The sequence below is a fragment of the Mesoplodon densirostris genome, chromosome 5 (assembly GCF_025265405.1).
Source record: "Mesoplodon densirostris isolate mMesDen1 chromosome 5, mMesDen1 primary haplotype, whole genome shotgun sequence".
Taxonomy (NCBI): Eukaryota; Metazoa; Chordata; class Mammalia; order Artiodactyla; family Ziphiidae; genus Mesoplodon; species Mesoplodon densirostris.
Genome location: NC_082665.1, coordinates 108743093 through 108761490, shown reverse-complemented (window position 1 = coordinate 108761490; position 18398 = coordinate 108743093). Strand labels below are relative to the sequence as shown.

The 18398-nt window shown below is 37.6% G+C and overlaps 2 protein-coding genes across 6 annotated transcripts in view; both read left to right on the top strand.

Moving 5' to 3' along the window:
* Positions 1-10552, top strand: part of TBCCD1 (TBCC domain containing 1) — a 21088-nt gene extending 10536 nt beyond the window's left edge. For 3 of the 4 annotated variants that reach the window (XM_060099266.1, XM_060099264.1, XM_060099268.1), the window contains 4 exons: positions 249-615; positions 2396-2582; positions 2725-3222; positions 7734-7863. In XM_060099266.1, the coding sequence (XP_059955249.1) occupies positions 249-615; positions 2396-2582; positions 2725-3222; positions 7734-7863 (1182 nt within the window). Of the gene's footprint in view, positions 1-248; positions 616-2395; positions 2583-2724; positions 3223-7733; positions 7864-10465 lie in introns of those variants that run through there. The other variant, XM_060099265.1, reaches the window with a different exon arrangement.
* On the top strand, positions 10469-18398 carry CRYGS (crystallin gamma S). Of its 2 annotated transcripts, XM_060099269.1 has the most exons (4): positions 10469-10552; positions 12665-12731; positions 17344-17586; positions 17983-18398. In XM_060099269.1, the coding sequence occupies exons 1-4, from the start codon at positions 10488-10490 to the stop codon at positions 18253-18255; spliced, it is 648 nt and encodes a 215-aa protein (XP_059955252.1). In that variant the 5' UTR covers positions 10469-10487; the 3' UTR covers positions 18256-18398. The 2 variants fall into 2 exon arrangements, with proteins under 2 accessions (XP_059955252.1, XP_059955253.1); XM_060099270.1 differs by lacking the exons at positions 10469-10552; positions 12665-12731 and adding an exon at positions 14789-14906.

Genomic DNA, 18398 nt, shown 5'->3' with positions numbered 1-18398 from the left:
ACTGAGGGTTAGCTACTAGTATTACTTTTGAATTTTCTAAGGTAGAGAGAGAATCTGTTTATATCTATTACGTGCACAGAAAATCTTTATAAGGTTTATATAGCCACTTCAAATGCTTTTGGGAGGATGAGGCAAGTATAAATACAAAATAATTAGAATATAAAAGTCTCAGGTCTTACTGTTCTGTTGAAACAATGAGTTACAATCTCATTGTTCTGTTAAAAGTGCTTTCTTTTGATATTTTTTAGAACTGGAATGATTACAGTCACCAAGCTTTTGTCTGTGATCATCTGTCAGATCTCCTTGAACTGCTTGTAGATCCAGAACAACTCACTGCATCATTTCATTCGATCCATAGTAGTCTAGTCTCTCGAGAAGCTGTTGCAGCACTCAGCTTTCTTATTGAAGGTACAGTGAGTGGAGCCAGGAAGATATATCCACTTTATGAACTTGCACTGTGGCAACCACTACATGCAGAAAGTGGCTTCTCAAAGACCTCTAAGGCCTTTTCTTTCTACAAGCTGGAAGCCTGGTTGAGAGCCTGTTTAACTGGGAATCCATTTGGTATATCTGCTTGCCTCAAGTCTGGGAAGAAATTGGCTTGGGCTTACCAAGGTATTTATTAATATTTTTATCTATATTAAATTGAATGACAGGTTAAGGAACCTAGTGTTTTCTGGTGTATTAATGATCACATGTCTTTTGTGGAAGACCTAAAAAATATTGCTACTATAAAACAGAAAAAGGGAACGTCTCTTTTGTATATGACTTTTTCTCAAGGCTGCAACAGTCTGAGAGAGTTAATTCATTAGTCCAGGTTGTTTTGGTTGCGGTTAGTAGAAACTCCAACTTCGGTAGGTCCTTTTCTTTGCTCTTCTCTTTTCTGACTCTTTTTCCCCTCTCACTCTCATATGCTCACTTGCTTGAAGCTTTCCTATTTTCTACGCACCCTACCAGAAATTGGCCATTCCATAGTTACAACCTCATAGAGTTGGTGTAAAGATGAGGTTCTTTTTTAGATACACAGACACAAGCAGACTAGCTATTTCTAAATTGGAAATTTAAATTCATAGTAGAGAGAATTACGCTTTGGTTGCAAATGTATCTATTCCTGATAGTCCAGGGATGGCTAAAGGGATAGGTTCAGGTACTGTATGACTTCTTCGGGCCCACATATAAGTTTTAAGAGAAGAGGGGCCCAGATAGAAGTTTAAAGAGAAGTAGGTACCTGTACTAAGGCCAAGCAAAATTAATGGGAAAAAACTAGAATATACTTCCACAATCTCTGAGTTTCAAAGGTAAAGAAAAAATAGTTTCCGTGCAAGTGTAAAAAAAAAAAATCAGTTTCATATCAAATGTTTATAATTCTGAAAACCAGAAAATGGTTGAGCAACATCTACAGTGATCCAAGTATTTTATATGCAACCAAGCTATTGCTCTAGCGTGAGCTCAGATTCTCAGATATATAAGGCTCCTACAAATATACAGGAGATACTACATAATTCTCGATGTTGGTAAAAGAATATAAGTAAGTTTTTAAACGTTGTTAGGGTAGGCACTGGAGGAAAAAGGACATCTGACCTTTTAGGATTATACCAAAACATGTTAGATAGTAGGATTACAAATAATTTTTATCTTGTTTTACTACTAGTATTTAAAATTTTTCTACAGTAGCCATATATTTTCTAATAAAAGGAAACAATAAGAATTGTTTTAAAAGAAGAAGAGCATACTATGTGACCTCTCCACATTTGGCCAATTTTCTTTACAAGGGTATCCTGATGGTTTTCTGGGAAGTACAGTCTGAGAAGGCAATGATGTAATGGTGGGACTGTGTTAGGAGGGCAGCCTGCACAGATTTCTTGAGGGTGAGTTTGTGTTTAAGGCACCATGCTCGAGAGGAAGATGTGCTCTCAGTTAGTAATGATCCTGGGAGTAAAGACTTGAACCCAGATACAATTCATGGAATGATGTGGTAAGTAACTTAGGAGGGGTTCAGAATTAGTATTATGGCAATTTAAAGAGATTATTTAAGAGTTGGGATGATAAATTAAGGCTGGTTGGAGAGGATACTATTTGAGTTGGGCCAGCTCTGCCACTTACTAGCCATATGGCCTTAGGCACATTACTTAAGTTCAAGGGTAGGCATGAAAAAATCTTAGATCTATAGGCAATGTTGAATGGATTGTAGGTTTAACCTTTTTTTTTTAAACAAAAGAAATTGAAATATTGCAAATATACAGAAAAAGACAGAGAATAATACAGCATACCCAGCACCCAAATCTAACATTCTTTTAAACCTCACATGGGTCTAATTTTAGACATGTATACATGTAGACATGTGTAACCTTGTATGGTTGATTGTTTTTCTTTGATTTATATTTTTCTTAAATAGTTGAAGGGACGACCAAAAGAGCTAAGATTGCTTGTAATACTCACGTGGCCCCTAGGATGCACCGCCTGGTGGTGATGAGCCAGGTTTACAAGCAGACATTGGCCAAGAGCTCAGATACTCTGGTGGGGGCACATGTAAAGATTCATCGTTGCAACGAGACTTTTGTATATCTGCTGTCTCCCTTACGGTAAGCAGTCTTCATAGTGTTTTGATGTTGTGACGTTTTCTTTGGACCAGGATTTGTCCTTTTATTTGCCATCAGAGAATAATATTGTAGTCAGATATTTTTCATCGTATTCTTATTCAGAGGAATTTACCTCATTTTTCAGATCTGTGACAATTGAGAAGTGCAGGAATAGCACCTTCATCCTGGGCCCTGTACAGACTGCTCTTCATCTCCACAGCTGTGACAATGTTAAAGTCATTGCTGTTTGCCATCGTCTGTCCATCTCTTCTACAACAGGTTGCATCTTTCACATTCTGACTCCTACACGACCACTTATTCTCTCTGGGAACCAGAGAGTAACTTTTGCCCCCTTTCATACCCATTACCCAATGCTGGAGGACCACATGGCCAGGACTGGCCTTGCTACAGTGCCTAACTGTTGGGATAATCCCATGATTGTGTGCAGAGAGAACAGCAGCACAAGTGTCTTCCGACTCTTAGCACCGTGTGAATTCTGTGTGTTTATTATTCCCTTTGAAATGGAAGGGGACACAACAGAGATACCTGGGGGTCTTCCATCTGCATATCAGAAAGCACTGGACCAAAGAGAAAAAAAGATACAGACCTGGCAGAAAATTGTGATGGAGGCTCATTTGACAAAGTGAGTATTTTCTAAAAGTAGTGATTTGTCTTATGTAAAACTCCATGGGAAAGCAAATTAATCTGCACATGTTTATAATTGTGCTAAAGAAATCAAAAAGACATAGTGTGTCTTTCACTAAGGTCAGTGTTCCAGGCACAGTTTGGTTGGGAGATGGGAGCAAGTAGATACTCAAGTATTAGATTCCTTTCTTTTAAGTAGCTTAAGTTTAACTGGCAGATATAAGATTTATATGAATGAAAGATCATATATAAGGTCAATCATAAATAGATTGGTTTTAGTTTTTAATTTACTTCTCTGCGCTATACTAGTGGTTCTCAAACTGCATTGTGCATCAGGATCATCCAAAGAGCTTGTTGAAAATACAGGTTTCCTGGCTCCACCACTGCACAGGCAGACTTGCAAGGGTGGACTCCTAATGCTGGTCCATGGACTAATGCCAGTTTTTGTCAGAGCTTTCCTAATCCATGGTAAAATGTGAAAAATAAGTACAGTATTTTAAAATAATGCTAAATTTAGTCAATTTAGAATACTGTCTTTTATTCTGAAATTACTTTTTACTTTGGGGGTACTAAAATATTTTATTTTTAATAACATGCTTGTGATAGTAGATGGTTATAGTTTATTATGTCCACCACAAAATTTTATTTCAAGGGTTTTGATCTTTGAACTCTAGAAGCCAGGGACACGCTATATATAAACCATATATAAAGATTCAGAAAACATCAGTGTGGGTGGTCAGAGATTTATGGAGAAAATAGAATTTGTGTTGGACCTTGAGAAATGAGCAGAGTTTGGAGAAGAAGTGAGGGTTGGGCAGCATACTTTTAACAGCACTAGAGGAGCAGATGTGGAAGCAGAAGCAGACTTCAGGTGTCCTGGAAATCATTTGCTGAAACAAGATTCTGGTTATGGATAATGATATTTAAACTTGGATGGGTAGATTGAGCCAGATTATGTAGAATCTTGAATATCAGGCAATAAAGGTTAGCTTTAAGTGGAATTAAGTAATAGGAGCCGTAAAAGGGTTTTGAACAATGGGTTGAAAGCCATTTCATTTATTCAGGAACATTTATAGAATGCCTACAATAGGCAAACCACTTTATTAGATGCTATGGCAGATTAAAAAATGTGATTGGCGCATATGAAGATCCTCTGCTTAGATCTGAAAGAGGGAAGTCAGGGTGATATTACAATATTCTAGACTAAGAAACTGGACTAGAGTGGAGATGAAGGGGGTGGAGACCAGAAATACTTTGACAGGAGGCTGGACTTGGTGCAAGGTTTTGTAAAAAAAGACAAGAAAATTAAAGATACTCCAAAAATTGGAGCCCAGTTTAGAAACATTTGATCAGTTTTCTTCTGGACAGAATAGCATATACAACTTAAAAGTAGTGGATGTTGAGAATAAGTAATTATTGTCTATACAAGTATTTTGGTATTTAATTAAATTTTATTTGTTAGAGATATCAGGAGAGGAAACAGTACTGAACGATGGAGGGGTGCTTCTTCTACAGCATTGTCCATTTGGGAGCTGGAGCTAGTTTGAGAAAAGGGTATCAAGTTCTTTTCTAGGATGTTTACATGAAATGTCCTATATTCTGATAATGTCTTGGTCCTTGAGACTTAGAAAAACTATTACTTTAATAATTGGATTCCATTTGTTTGGTATCAGTCTTTTTGTTTGTTGTTGTTTCTTCTGGTTGTCATTATCTTGGAAAATTAGCCATTCTAAAAATGTTTCTATTTCTGATGACCCAGAACTGTGATTTGATGTGTAAGTAAAAATGCTTATTTTAATTAGATCTCTTGGTTTTATTAGATGTTAAAATTAGTGTTGTTCTTTGGATAGCTGTGTCTATATTGTAGTGGAAAGTACTCTGACTCAGGAATTAGTACAGATCATGCCACTTATTGTGTGACATTGAATGTGTCATCTGACCTGTCTAGCTCTTAGCTATATCATATATAAAGTATATTTTCTACCTGAAGAGATTGATATAAAAGTTTAATAAGGTAACTTATAGTACCAATGTGTGTGTAAGACACTGTAGTGGTGTGTGCTGTACTGTGTGTAGTAATGTGAGTGTAAGGCACCCTGCTTAGTGATGAGTTTGTGAGACACATCTTCTGGGTGAGATGGTTTACCCACAATATCTGAGGCCTGCCCTATTAGCATTAGCTTCATTCTAAGAGAAATAGTTGAAAAAAGACTTGATCCAGCCATGCTATTTTCTGGATGCATTCTTGTGGCATATGGATTAGGGAAGGAAGTATATAATATATAATTACATAGTTGCATTTAGATTCTTTAAAACAGTTGCTACCTGCCAAAAACATAAACATCAGTAACAGTCACAACTCATGCTTTACCTGGGAATCCACTGTAGTAATACTGTTGTTATCTGTTACAAACATTCCACCTGGTTTGTATCTCATGGATTGAGCCACCAGGATACTAATACTACAGATCAGTCATTCTCAATTTAGCAGAATAGTGCTGATGACCATAATAATAGGTAATATGTATTGAACACTTACTATGTGCCAAGTACTGTTCTAAGCACCTTCTATGTATTAATTCATTTATTCTTACTAATAGTTCCCTATCACAGATGAGGAAACTGAGGAACCAAGAGATTTAAGTAATTTATCCAAAGTCACACAGGAGCCAGGATTCACACCTAGTCAGCCTGGTTCCAGAACCTGGGTTCTTAGTGTCTTTACTGTTTTCTGTGAACTACTGTCATATATAATAGAATCATTACACCGATGTGATATAAAAATGGATCATTGGAAGAATGTTCTTTTAAAGCAATTCTGTTGTTTGGATGCTGCTAGTATTTAGATGGCAAGATTTTCTTACACATGTGAAAAGCTTATACACAAGTGTGGAATCTGGAATGTGGTAAGCATTTAATAAATATTGACTCTGAATCATAGCATGTTCAAGTGATGAGATCCATGATAACACTAGAAACCAGCAAGAGCATGCAATTTAACTTTGGGAACATGGGAAGACAGAAGAATTATTGAATAATTTGAAAAGAAACTGCCAACACGATCCTTTTAAAGTGATAAGATGATGTCATTTCCCTGCTCCTTCCCCTCTAATGGGTCCCCATCATACTTGGAATAAAATATAAAACCTTCACAGTACCTACCAGGCCCTCTCTGCCTCATTTTCTGCCATTCTTTTCCTCATTCACTTCCCTCCCACCATACTATAGTGTTACTTAGTCATTGCCGTCCAGCCAAACACCACCAGGAACGTATCTGTAGAATAAAGTTGGATTTTATTACTCATTACAAGGAGGGAGAGAACTAGTTTCATCTCTATAAAAGTGTGTTTAAAGGAACTAATAATTGGATTTTGGCTGTTAGGTGATTTGGGGGAGGGGTGTAGGAAGCAAGGTTTTGTTGTGGGTTGGATGCAATCTGGAAGTGAGGGTAATTCTATGATTTGGTATTGTAATAAGTTTTATATTAAAGAGGAGGGAATAAAGGGGCTAAAACTATAATTGTAAAGAAACAGCAGTCACTCCTTAGCCAGGAAAGGGTGATGCTCGGTCATTTTTGTGGTTTGGACCACAAAATGGTTTTGTTTGTCTGGACCTGAGATATGATTATAGAATGAGGGTTTTTTTGCCTTGATCTAGCATTGTCGCATAGTGGCCTTGTCCCCTGTTGGTGTGCTATGGGATTATTTATGTTCAACAGAAGAGCAGCAGGCCAGATCCCAGCTACACCTAGGCCTAGCTGGTGGTGCTAAGCTAGCTCCTGGCTGTCAGGAGCTTCTCTTCTCTTGCTTATCCTGAACATGTTAAATATTCTCTCACTTTAGAGCCTTTGCACTTTTTGTTTCCTCTGCCTGGAATGTTCTCCAGATATTTATTTTGCTTAATCCATCACTTCATTCAGATCTTTGCTTATGCATCATCTTAGGCTTCTGTCCATCCTTTTTCTAAATTAGCATTCCAAATACTCTTGATTTCCCTACTCTGCTCTATTTTTCTCCAAGGCACTTATAACTACTTAAGTTCATACACATATTTATTTTATTTATTACCTATCTCCCCTACTAGAATATTCAGTCCACAAGGAGCACAGACTACATAGGTCACAATGTGAATGGTGCCCTCTAGAATCATGCAGTGCAAACCTGCCTGGACAGAGGCCATTTCTCTTCTCTTTACACATTTATCCTCATCAGTCAGAACACTACCCAGCATCACTTGGTCCTCAGTAAATATCTGTTGAGTGAATAACCACAGTAGAACAAAATATTTAATTACTGATAAGTTTTTACAAAGAGGGAATTGTATCTGACCAATCTTTTTTTTGGTGGTGGTGGTGGTGATTCAGTGTATAGAACTGAACAGAGCAGTTATTCGGAGAGAACAAATGGATAACTAGAAATAATCTAACATTTATCCCATTAAAGTATTTTATAATCACTTGGAGTAAAATTAATATGAATTAGTATTGCTACATTCTTTTTGCAATTTTAGGGATCAAAGGAAGCAGTTACAGGTACTTGTGGAAAGCAAGTTTTATGAGTGGTTGATTAATACAGGACATCAGCAGCAGCTGGACAGTCTTGTGCCTCCTGCAGCAGGCTCCAAACAAGCAGCAGGATAAGACTTCCTCATCAAAACACTGGTAGGCATTTATAATGGAGAGCACTTAAAACAAATTATTTGGGGGAGATCTTACAAGCATACCAAAAAAACACACAGAATATTATGTTACCAACTATTGCTGATTTTTTCCACCGCTCTCACCAGCATATACAGATTTTTACACACCCATATATACCACATTTTATAGTGAGAAGGCCAAGCAAAATATTCAGGTGGAGCCTATAGAGTTACGGGCAAATATAATAGCCAAATTTGTCTTTTTTGTCTCTTGCCTGGCACATTATACCGTCCAAAGCTGTTCTGTACTTCCCCATATATGGTTTTAAGTCTTACCCTTTCTGACACATCTTTCCTCTTTCCCATAATCCCACACATAAATCAATTAATAAATTAGCTAATCTTTGTTAATTATACATATGGGCATTAATAAATTACCAGAATTAATCCAAATGAAGATTTGAATACTAAACTCTAGGAGACCTACAGATTCAATTGAAGAGAACATGGATACAGGCAAATTTATTGGAAGTTATTTAATCCAAATACATAGTATTCTTTTTTTTAAATAGAAATTAGCTTATTTTGCTATTTTAAAGTATCTTTAGAGACTAACAATAGAAAAACACAAAGGACATAAATAGGTAGTTCACAGAAAGGTACTTACAAACACAAAGATGCTCACTTTCACTTAAAATTAAAGAAATGTAAGATACTATTTTTCATGTATCACACTGGCAAGGATCAAAAACATAGTATACAACACTGATAAGACATTTCACTTACCTCTGGGGAAAGTGTAAATTTGTGCAACCTTTTTGGAGGATAGTTTGACAAAATCAGAAATAAAAATGCACACATTCTTTGACTTTGCAATTTCACTTCTTAGATTTATCTTACAGATACATTCATGTATGTAAAGATCTGTTTAAAAGAGATGTTCAGAAACTAACACAACATTGTAAAACAACTATACTCCAATAAAAAATAAGTACATACATACATACATATACAAGAGATGTTCATTGCAGCATTGTTTGAAATAGCTGTAGGCTGGAAATCAGCCACATGCTCCCCATTAGAGGGCAGGTGCCTAATGAACTGATTCATCCATGCCACGGAATGCGTCTTTGAAAGGAATGAAGCACACCCGCATGTGCTGATCCTGAATGACCTCTAGGGGGTGATGGTGAAAGCTGGCAGGGGGCGTAAAATGTTGCCTCATGTGTTTGAAAAAAGGAAAGGGATAATCACACATATTTTTATGCTAGTTATATGCCTTAAAAATTTCTGAAAGGATATAAAGAAATTGTTAGCAGTGTTTGTCTTTGAGGAATGAGACTGGGTGTCTAGGGTAGAAGAAAACTTACTCTTAATTTTTATTGAGATATTCACATACCATAAACTTCACTTTTTTTTTTTTTTTTGCGGTACGCGGGCCTCTCACTGTTGTGGCCTCTCCCGTTGCAGAGCACAGGCTCCGGACGCGCAGGCTCAGCGGCCATGGCTCACGGGCCTAGCCGCTCCACGGCATGTGGGATCTTCCTGGACCGGGGCACGAACCCATGTCCCCTGCATCGGCAGGCGGACTCTCAACCACTGCGCCACCAGGGAAGCCCAAAACTTCACTTTTTTAAAGTGAAGAATTCAGCAGCTTTGATTATATTCACAAGTTTGTACAATCATCACCATTTAACAAATCCAGAACATTTTCATCACCCTAAAAATAAAGCCCGTATACATTGACAGTCACTCCCAATTCCTCCAACTCCCCATATCTCCTCTGCCACCTGGTCCCTGGCAACTTCTAACTTCTACTGTTTGTCGCTTGAGTTGTCAGTTCTGGACATCTCATATAAATGGAATCATACAATATGTGGCCTTTGTGTCTGCCTTCTTTCACTTAGCGTAATGTTTTCAAGGTTCATCTATGTTGTAGCATGTGTCAGTACATCATTCCTTTTTATGGTTGGATACTATTCCATTGTACGGATATACCGCACTTTATTTGTTCATCAGTTGATGGACATTTGAGTTGCTTCCACTTGTTAGCTATTGTGAATAATGCTGCTATATGTACTTTCGTGTACAAATTTTTGTGTAGAGATGTTTTTATTTCTCTTCAGTATACTATGCAGAGGAGTAGAATTGCAAGATCATATGTTTAACTTTTTGAGGAACCGCTGAACTGTTTTCCAAAGCTGCGTAAACTTATTCTTTATTGTTTATATATTGTTTACATTTTCAAAGTGTGTATTACTTTTTATAAAAAAAGAATTTTACAATATTTAGTTAATAAATACTGAGATTAAGAATTGGAAATCTGAAGATTATACAAAGGAAATGGGAACTATAAGAGGATAAGATCTTACTTTAGACTAACCCCACAGCCTGCTACTTTATGTATGAATTTCTTTTCTTCTATTATGAACTAATGTGACCCTCAGAGAAAAGGAATGTAACTTTTAACTTCACATATTTTATCACTCTAAATTATCATCTGACCGATTTATGTGATTTTATGAAAAGGATTTTTTCCTATTTTTACACGAAGGTGATAGAAAGTTAGTTTTTTTGTTTTGTTTTGTTTTTTTCATATTCAGGGCCCTGGAAACATGAGGATGAATGCAAGATGGTGCACATGTTGAAACTAAACTGGGAAGGTGCTCTTGCTGCTTAAGAGACTTTGGGTATTTTTCTTCCTATTTAAGACCTTTCCTTAAGTTTCCTTCCAATGTCATTTGCTACTGTTTACATTGAATTTTAGATAAACTTCTATTATATAAACATATAGTTTATAGAACATCAGAAGGCTCATTTTGTGATGCTAAAATGAAAAAGTTGATGAAGGCATTGTATATATGTTAATATTAAAGTGATTGAGCATAGGTTTTATAGTTCTTTGTAACTATTTAAAAGGAAATTACTACTCCTTTTAGAAAAGAATTGGAATGAAAGTATGATTTTTGGAGTATAAATATAGCAGGAAAGATTTTATACAAAGATATTTTAGTCCTTAAAGTATGCAACAATGAAACTGTATAAAATCTTTATTTTTCATTTCACTTTCTGCTTTAAATTTTCAATAAACAAACTCTAAAATGTAATCTTCTCCTTTCAATAAAAAGATAAAGCTTTACTTTTAATTTTAGAAAAGATTTCCAATGTCATTCTGTGATGTTATATCAAAATAAAGTTTACATTTGATGGGAAAGCTATGTTCTTTAAGATAAACAGTTACCAGTTTAATGAATCTGATTGCTGATAAACATTGTTTCATATGCTCTTTGGCCATTTAATTAGTAATTATATCTAAAAGCGCTTGATCTCTTATTTCTAAAATGAAAATTATCCCTCAGAATGTGTTTTAATTATAATTGGAGTTTTTATTTTAAACTTGCTTGATGAAATTCAAGCAAGGAGAGCATTACCAAATAAAGAAACACTGGAATAATAGAAGTGTCTTTTTGGAAACTGCTATTGTTTAATGAAATTAATGGTATTAATTAGATACTTTCTTTAAAGTTTATAAAGTTCAGAAAACTAAGCATATAACTTAATACTTTGTAACTCAACAGTCTTCATATCAAGGCACATTTGTCATTTTCTGCCTGACCAAAATATATTTTAGGGGTATCCCATTTATAAAAATATTTGCTGGAGGCTTTGTTAAGGGGAAAGATGAGGAAGTTGGGCTTTTGAGAAGAATATATTTGACCAGGAAAATTAAAATGGAGAACAGTTGATTTGTTGTTTCTTTGAGTTTCAGTAAGGTGTAATCTCATTCCTAAAATCAGAGGTATATGAAGCACCAAAAACTGTTCCTTACACAGGTTCCAATATGATATCATGGCAGAGAAATGCCGCCTAGCAGGTGGCAAGTTGGGCTTAGCTAAACCTTTGCAAATTCAGGATTTCCACAGTAACCTTCTGTCTCTCGGGCTACACATTGTAGCACCCTTTCTTGTGGACTGGAACTTTTGGGTGTATGTGTGTGTGTTGAAAACATTTCACACTTAAATAACAGTGGCAGGAATGTAAATTCCCACATGCCTTTTGTCTAGATTCACCAATTGTTAACATTTTGCCAGTTTCACTTTACCAACCCTCTATATAGTGTTACTATTTTATTTTTGCTCAACAATTTAAGGGTAGGTTGAAGACATCTGGGACCTTAACTCCTAAATACATTAGCATGTATTTCTTAAAACCAGACATTCTCTTACATAGTCATAGTACATATGATTAAATTCAGGAAGTTTAACAATGGCACAATAGTAGTACCTAATATATAGACTGTATTAAAATTTTCTAATTATCCCCAAAATGTCACTTGTGTTGACTTTTTTCCAAACACAAGATCATGCATTGCCTTTAGTTGTCATGTCAGTTTTATTTCTTTGGAACATGTTTCACTTCTGTTCAGAATTAGAGGGTGGTTTTTTTTACTCATCTCCTGCAAGTTCTTTTGAAGAAAAAAAGACATGGGGGATTTCAAGGTGGCTGCTTGCTAGAAAACCAAATTGCCCAAGTAAGAGGAACTTTTTTGTTTTCAATTTTGAAAAATTTGCCTGGGTTTTGGTGTCTTGAGTCAGCAAAGTCTATAATGCAGCAAGGCTTGGTAAGCATTAAAGAGGGTACTGAAGCTTTCCTTTATTTCATAATCCTGATTGTTTTTCTAGAAACCATCAATAGCCTCTAAATGACTGACTCAATTTTTGGATCCTATTCTCTTGACTAAGCAAATGTTTGATTTGAAACCAACCCAGTATAAATGTCTCTGTGCCTCTAACTCTCTGTAGCTATTCCTGGATTTCAGCACTGGGGAAACCAATCTATGCACCAAAAATGTCTAAAGCTGGAACCAAGGTAAGTAAATGGTCATGCTGATTTCTAGCCTACCCACTTTTTCACCTAATGATACATTGAAAGAAACATGGAGAAAAGCTTTTGTTTCTTCACCTGGAGGTGAGTATGATAGTGGTTAGAAGGCTGGGATTGATTGAAGAAAAGATTAAGGCATGCTTATTGTATTTTCTATTCTAACAGAATTACCAAATAATTTATTAAGGGTTTATCTTCATGTGTGGTACTTACTATGTTGAATACTGTACAGGTATGTAATGTGTAAATATCGTCATGATTTCTGCCTTCCAGCAACTAATCTCTGTATTTCCACAGGAATAAGACATGCAGATAAGAGGATTATGTGGAGTAGAAAACTTTCAGTATTCAATTAAAAATCTGTCTTGTGAAATTTAGCATCAACCATTAATATTCTAAATGGCCAAAACGGATGGACCAATCAAGTGAATTAAATCCTACATATCCCCTTCATTCAGCCGCGACTCTTATCCCTTTCCCCCCCAAAACGGCTTACTTAGGTTAGGAAAATTGCCTCTAAAATATGTGATTCACGATTGTTGGACTGGAAATTGATTCTCTTTGGGCATGAGGGAATACACCTTCATTCTCTTTCTAGTTCTTCACTGACTGTAGGTCTAAAGCAAAGCCTCTGGTCCCTGATTTTTCCACCTAATGTTTTCCTGTGTAAATGTTCAAGCCCATTGAATCTTAAAAGAATAAGTAAGAGATGGTAAATGAATATTTGTATGTCACTTACTTATATTCTCCAATTGTTTACATTTTGCCATATCTGGTTTCTCTCTCTGTCTCTCTTTCTCTTTTTACTAAACCATTTGGAAATAAATAGCAGACTTCATTATACTTTTGCCTTAAGTTTTTAGGCATGTATATCCTAAAATCAAGGGCATTCCCTGTATAAACATCATATCATTATCAGGTTCCCCAGATTTATCAGAATATAATACCTAATATTTAGACTATATTCACATTTCCTCCAGTTGCTCCCAAAAATGTGCTTCATGGCTGGCTTTTCCCCTGATGTGGGATCCAGTCAAGGGTCATGAATTTCATTTGGTGTGAAGTTTCATTAGCCTCTTTTTTTTTAGCCTCTTTAATATAGAGCAATCCCCCTAGTTTTTGTTGTTGTGAGACATTGACATTTTTCAAAGTCCAAACCCAGGTGTCTTATAAAAAGTCCTGACATCTGGACTTGTCTAATTGTTTTCTCATGTTTAGATTCATACTAACCACCTTGGCACAAAAACTACATAGGCAATGCCAGGCACTTTCCATTGCATTTTTTCAGGAGGCACCTGTTAACTTGTTGCATAACTGTTGAGCGCCTGATTTTTTTTCCCGTTTGGAAAATAGAACTAATAGTCGTATTTGCATCCAGAAAGTTTGGGGAGAAAAATGAGACTGTCTTTAGTGCTCTGAGGTTTTTGAAAAATATGCCATGAAAATCCCACTAAAAAGCATCTGAAGTCCTTAGAGGGCTATCCACGTGCCTGGAGGGAAGGTTGTTACAGAACAGCCCCACTTTCAATGATTTCCAGTGTAGGAGTAATGCACTCTTTTATTTCTTGTAGCTGGTCTGTTGACTTAGTAAAAACTTTTGCTTGCTAAGCCAAAGGAGATAGTAATAGTAATTTATCTTTTACTTTTTTATTTCTTCTCCCTTTCTCATTGTCTTGCTAGCAGTTTACTCAGAAGAGTTATGGGCTGGGCAAAAGCAATGCATTTTACTAAGTTTGTTCTTGTTACCTGTGGAATAGTCAAGACATTTTCCCCTCTGCTATATTGGATTAGTAGGCTATTTTTCAAAAAATTAACTTGGCAGAGTAATTTTGTAATAACTTCTAGGAAAATCTCCTGCACATTTCTTAGCCTTCTCTACAAAATTTTTTGTCCAAGAGTCCCAACCTCTCAGCTGACCATAAAGTGGATTTCATGGTCTTCTACAAATGGAGATTGAGTAAAGGTGCAACGTTCTCTGGGCCCTGAAACTTGGAAGGTCTGCTACTGAAAGAAGAGCTTGGCCCTGGAGCTCAGTAATGGTTCTGTGGCAATGCTAGTGCTTTGTTTCAACCTTGGGATGGTTGGCTGGTTTGCTGGAAAGGTGGACAGCAAGGAAAAAATCATATATATTTCCACTTTTCATATACTGAAGTCAGTCAGGTAAGTGTGCAGAGGGTAGTAAGTGTGAGAAACAATGAAGGAAGAAAGATGATACTAATTTCCCATGGCATATCCCTTGCAGAGCCTCTTTTTTGGTGAACAGTTGGCCAAAAACCAAAGGTAAATTTAATTAAGTTTAGAATCTATCCATTCTTAGAGAGTTTACCTTGGTTTTCTTAAAGATCTTGCCACAGGTTTTGAGAAAAGCCTGTGAGATTCAGAATTGGTCTTGTTCCATTGCTAAGAGTAAATGGTATATTTTGAACAGAGTTAGCTGTGCAGGTAGGAAGACAACAGAGGGAGATGAAGTAAAATAAAATGAACAACAGATTACTAACCAGGAGTCTGCACTGCTGTCCACTGGTTTGCCTGCAACCAACTTGTAACTAGCTAATGACCTTAGCCAAGTCATTTAACGTCTTTATCTGTAACAGTTGTAGCGAAAGCTTATTGGAAATCATGAGGCAGCTATTAAAATTGCTCTATTGGCACTGTGCCATCGGACCCTCAGAACAACCCTCTGCAGTGGATAATGTTACCCAGATTTAACTAGTGGTCCTGCGATTTTGTTTTCTCACCTGTACCACGTATCTAAATCTGTGCTGTGCTAAAATGGGAAAGGGAGCAGGAAGAGATCAAGATGACTGTGGGAAGGGAAGAAAGGAGGTGAAGTAGGTGATTTAGGGGCAGGAAGGGTAAGGAGCCTTTTAGGGAACAGGAAAGGGAATAGTTGAGAGAAATGGGAAGGGCAGGAAGGAGAAAGTTCACAGTGGAAGGAAAAGCTATTAGTAGGTTGCTATGTAGAAAGGCTCACCTGCGTAGAAAAGAATGAGGCCCAGCTGCGAACTATTTTTAGTGTCTGCCTTCATTCCCTGCATCTAATTAGTCACCAAATCCTCATTTCTTGTGACTGTCCTCATCGTCATTCACATTGCAGTTGCCTGTGGTTGGTCCTCAGCATCTCTCACCTCCGCCCATAGCAATCAGCTATTTCTAGGTACAAACCATTACATTACATTTCCCACATCATCACCAGAGGGATTCTAGCATGGCTCTTGTGTCACTTCTGGCTTTATTTCCTAACACTTCACCACATGCTCAATCTGCACCAGGCTTGATGAACTACTTGTCCCTATAGTGGGCCATGTCCTTCCACTCCTTTATTCCATTAAACGAGCTGTCCCTTTTGCTCTGCCTCTGGAAAACCCCCCACTTATCCTTCAATCCTTGCCTCAAAGATCCTCTCCTCAAAAATCCTCTCCAGATAACTGGCTCTGTCTGCTTCTTTCATCTGAAATGGCTGACATGGTTTTTCTCCTTCTAAACCTATAAAGCAAATTAGCCACAAGGTGGCGGCACAACACCAGGGAATTAACTGCTCAAATCAATGACACCTGTGATTTCAGATTAAATTATAACCTGGCATTGATCTTGGATGTGGAATTACAGAACAAGAAGGGACAGACTCTGTGGTCCATTTGGTCTAGTGGTTTTCAGAAACTGCATCATGAATCCCTGGGACTTCCCGGGAACTCTGTTGCCTGTTTCAAACAGAAAAGTTGTATTTTACAGCCAGGGCTTTGAATCTAGTCCAGTCCTTTCATTCGACAGATGGGAAGCTGGAGCCCTGAGAGGTGGCTTGACTAAGATAGTAGGGCTGATTGTAGAGATGCAGCTCTAGAGCCCAGGCATAGTATTTCCCGTTTCTCAGGGCTATTCCCAGGCATATTTCCCAGTGCCATCACAGGCTTCAGAGGTTTACCTCAAAGATTGTGATGCAACTTGGTAAGAGTTTGAAGCAAAGGACATTCTTGCCTTGTCATTTTGTTGCTTTGCAGCTACTTTGTTGGCAACAAAATAATAATACAGAACACATGATATATTTTCATGTCTGTATGTTCTATATCCATCTAAAATAAGCTCTAAAGCTAAGGTCTGTGTTTTCTTCTTCTCTATATATCTCTTCCATATCACCTAGAATGGATTTCTGTATTTGGAACTCACTCATCTTCATCTAGCATTTGTTGAGGGTTTGTCAAGTGCAGGGTATAAGGGTCCATAGCTGAAATAAGGCTTGGTCCTTGCCCTTGGAAGAAGTCTAGTAGGTGTCGGTGGGACAGATAGAAAAGTGGAACATTTATTACATAAGTACAGTGAGAAAGAAGCCATGAGCTTGAGTCTGAAAATGCTGGCTTACAGTAGAGCATTCTTTTGTTCTGCTTCACTTTAAGCCCTCAGAAAGTGCTCATTCCTGTTGTTAACAACTAAAGTTGTCTGCCAGAAGGCAAATGTTGTGAGGTATGGTAGAACTAGATATTTTCTCCTCAAAATGGAGGAGAAAGGAATTCCTAAAGTGGGGAATATGTTCATAATTTTCATTTTTCTATGAACACAGCCACTTAACCCCTCAGTTTTTCCACTTTGTCCTGTGCTCCAGATTACTTTCTTTGAAGACAAAAACTTTCAAGGCCGCCACTATGACAGCGATTGCGACTGTGCAGATTTCCACATGTACTTGAGTCGCTGCAACTCCATTAGAGTGGAAGGAGGCACCTGGGCTGTGTATGAAAGGCCCAACTTTGCTGGGTACATGTACATCCTACCCCGGGGTGACTACTCCGAGTACCAGCACTGGATGGGCCTCAATGACCGCCTCAGCTCCTGCAGGGCTGTTCACCTGGTGAGTCTGCAGAGGATGCGCGTGCGCTCTCTCTTTCTGTCTCTTACCCCCTCCCCTGCCATTTTGCTTTTATGTGAAAGAATTTTCTTAAGATTTTCCCACCTCTTAATGGGTAGTTGTTTCTTGTTGGCTGCTGAGGCTTCAATAAAATCTTAGGTCAGTTCATCACAAGACTACGTGACTTATTTCCATAGTACTTTCTCTACCTCTTGTATATTTTAAGGAATTGTTTTTCTTATTGAACGTCAGCTGTTTCAGTCAGTACACAGTGGGGATGGGCATTCAGATCATCTCACTTTCAAGATGATGGGTCCCAAACCTCACTGTTCTCTGAGTTCCTGGCCTGCTGTTGATTTTGCTAATGTTTGCTGTTCATTTCCCCCTTTGTTTTTTTAGTCTAGTGGAGGCCAGTATAAGATTCAGATCTTTGAGAAAGGGGATTTTAATGGTCAGATGTATGAAACCACTGAAGATTGCCCTTCCATCATGGAGCAGTTTCACATGCGAGAGGTCCACTCCTGTAAGGTGCTGGAGGGTGCGTGGATCTTCTACGAGCTTCCCAACTACCGTGGCAGGCAGTACCTCCTGGACAAGAAGGAGTACCGGAAGCCCATCGACTGGGGTGCAGCTTCCCCAGCTATCCAGTCTTTCCGCCGCATCGTGGAGTGATGATATGGATGCAGCCATAAGCTTCTTCCTGGGGCCAAATGCTGGCTGGCCTTGTCCTCCAAATAAGCATCATAAATAAAAACAATTGGCATGCATTCCACTGTTTACTATAATGCCTCTCCTTAAACACTTGTAGGCACCAG

Bases quoted from the DNA above. Each gene is read 5' to 3' on its own strand.
- CRYGS (XM_060099269.1), top strand. From the start codon at position 10,488: ATGCAAGATGGTGCACATGTTGAAACTAAACTGGGAAGGTGCTCTTGC. The intron at 10,553-12,664 runs GTATTTTTCTTC...AACTCTCTGTAG, and splicing joins TGCTGCTTAAGAGACTTTGG to CTATTCCTGGATTTCAGCAC. The intron at 12,732-17,343 runs GTAAGTAAATGG...CCTGTGCTCCAG, and splicing joins TGTCTAAAGCTGGAACCAAG to ATTACTTTCTTTGAAGACAA.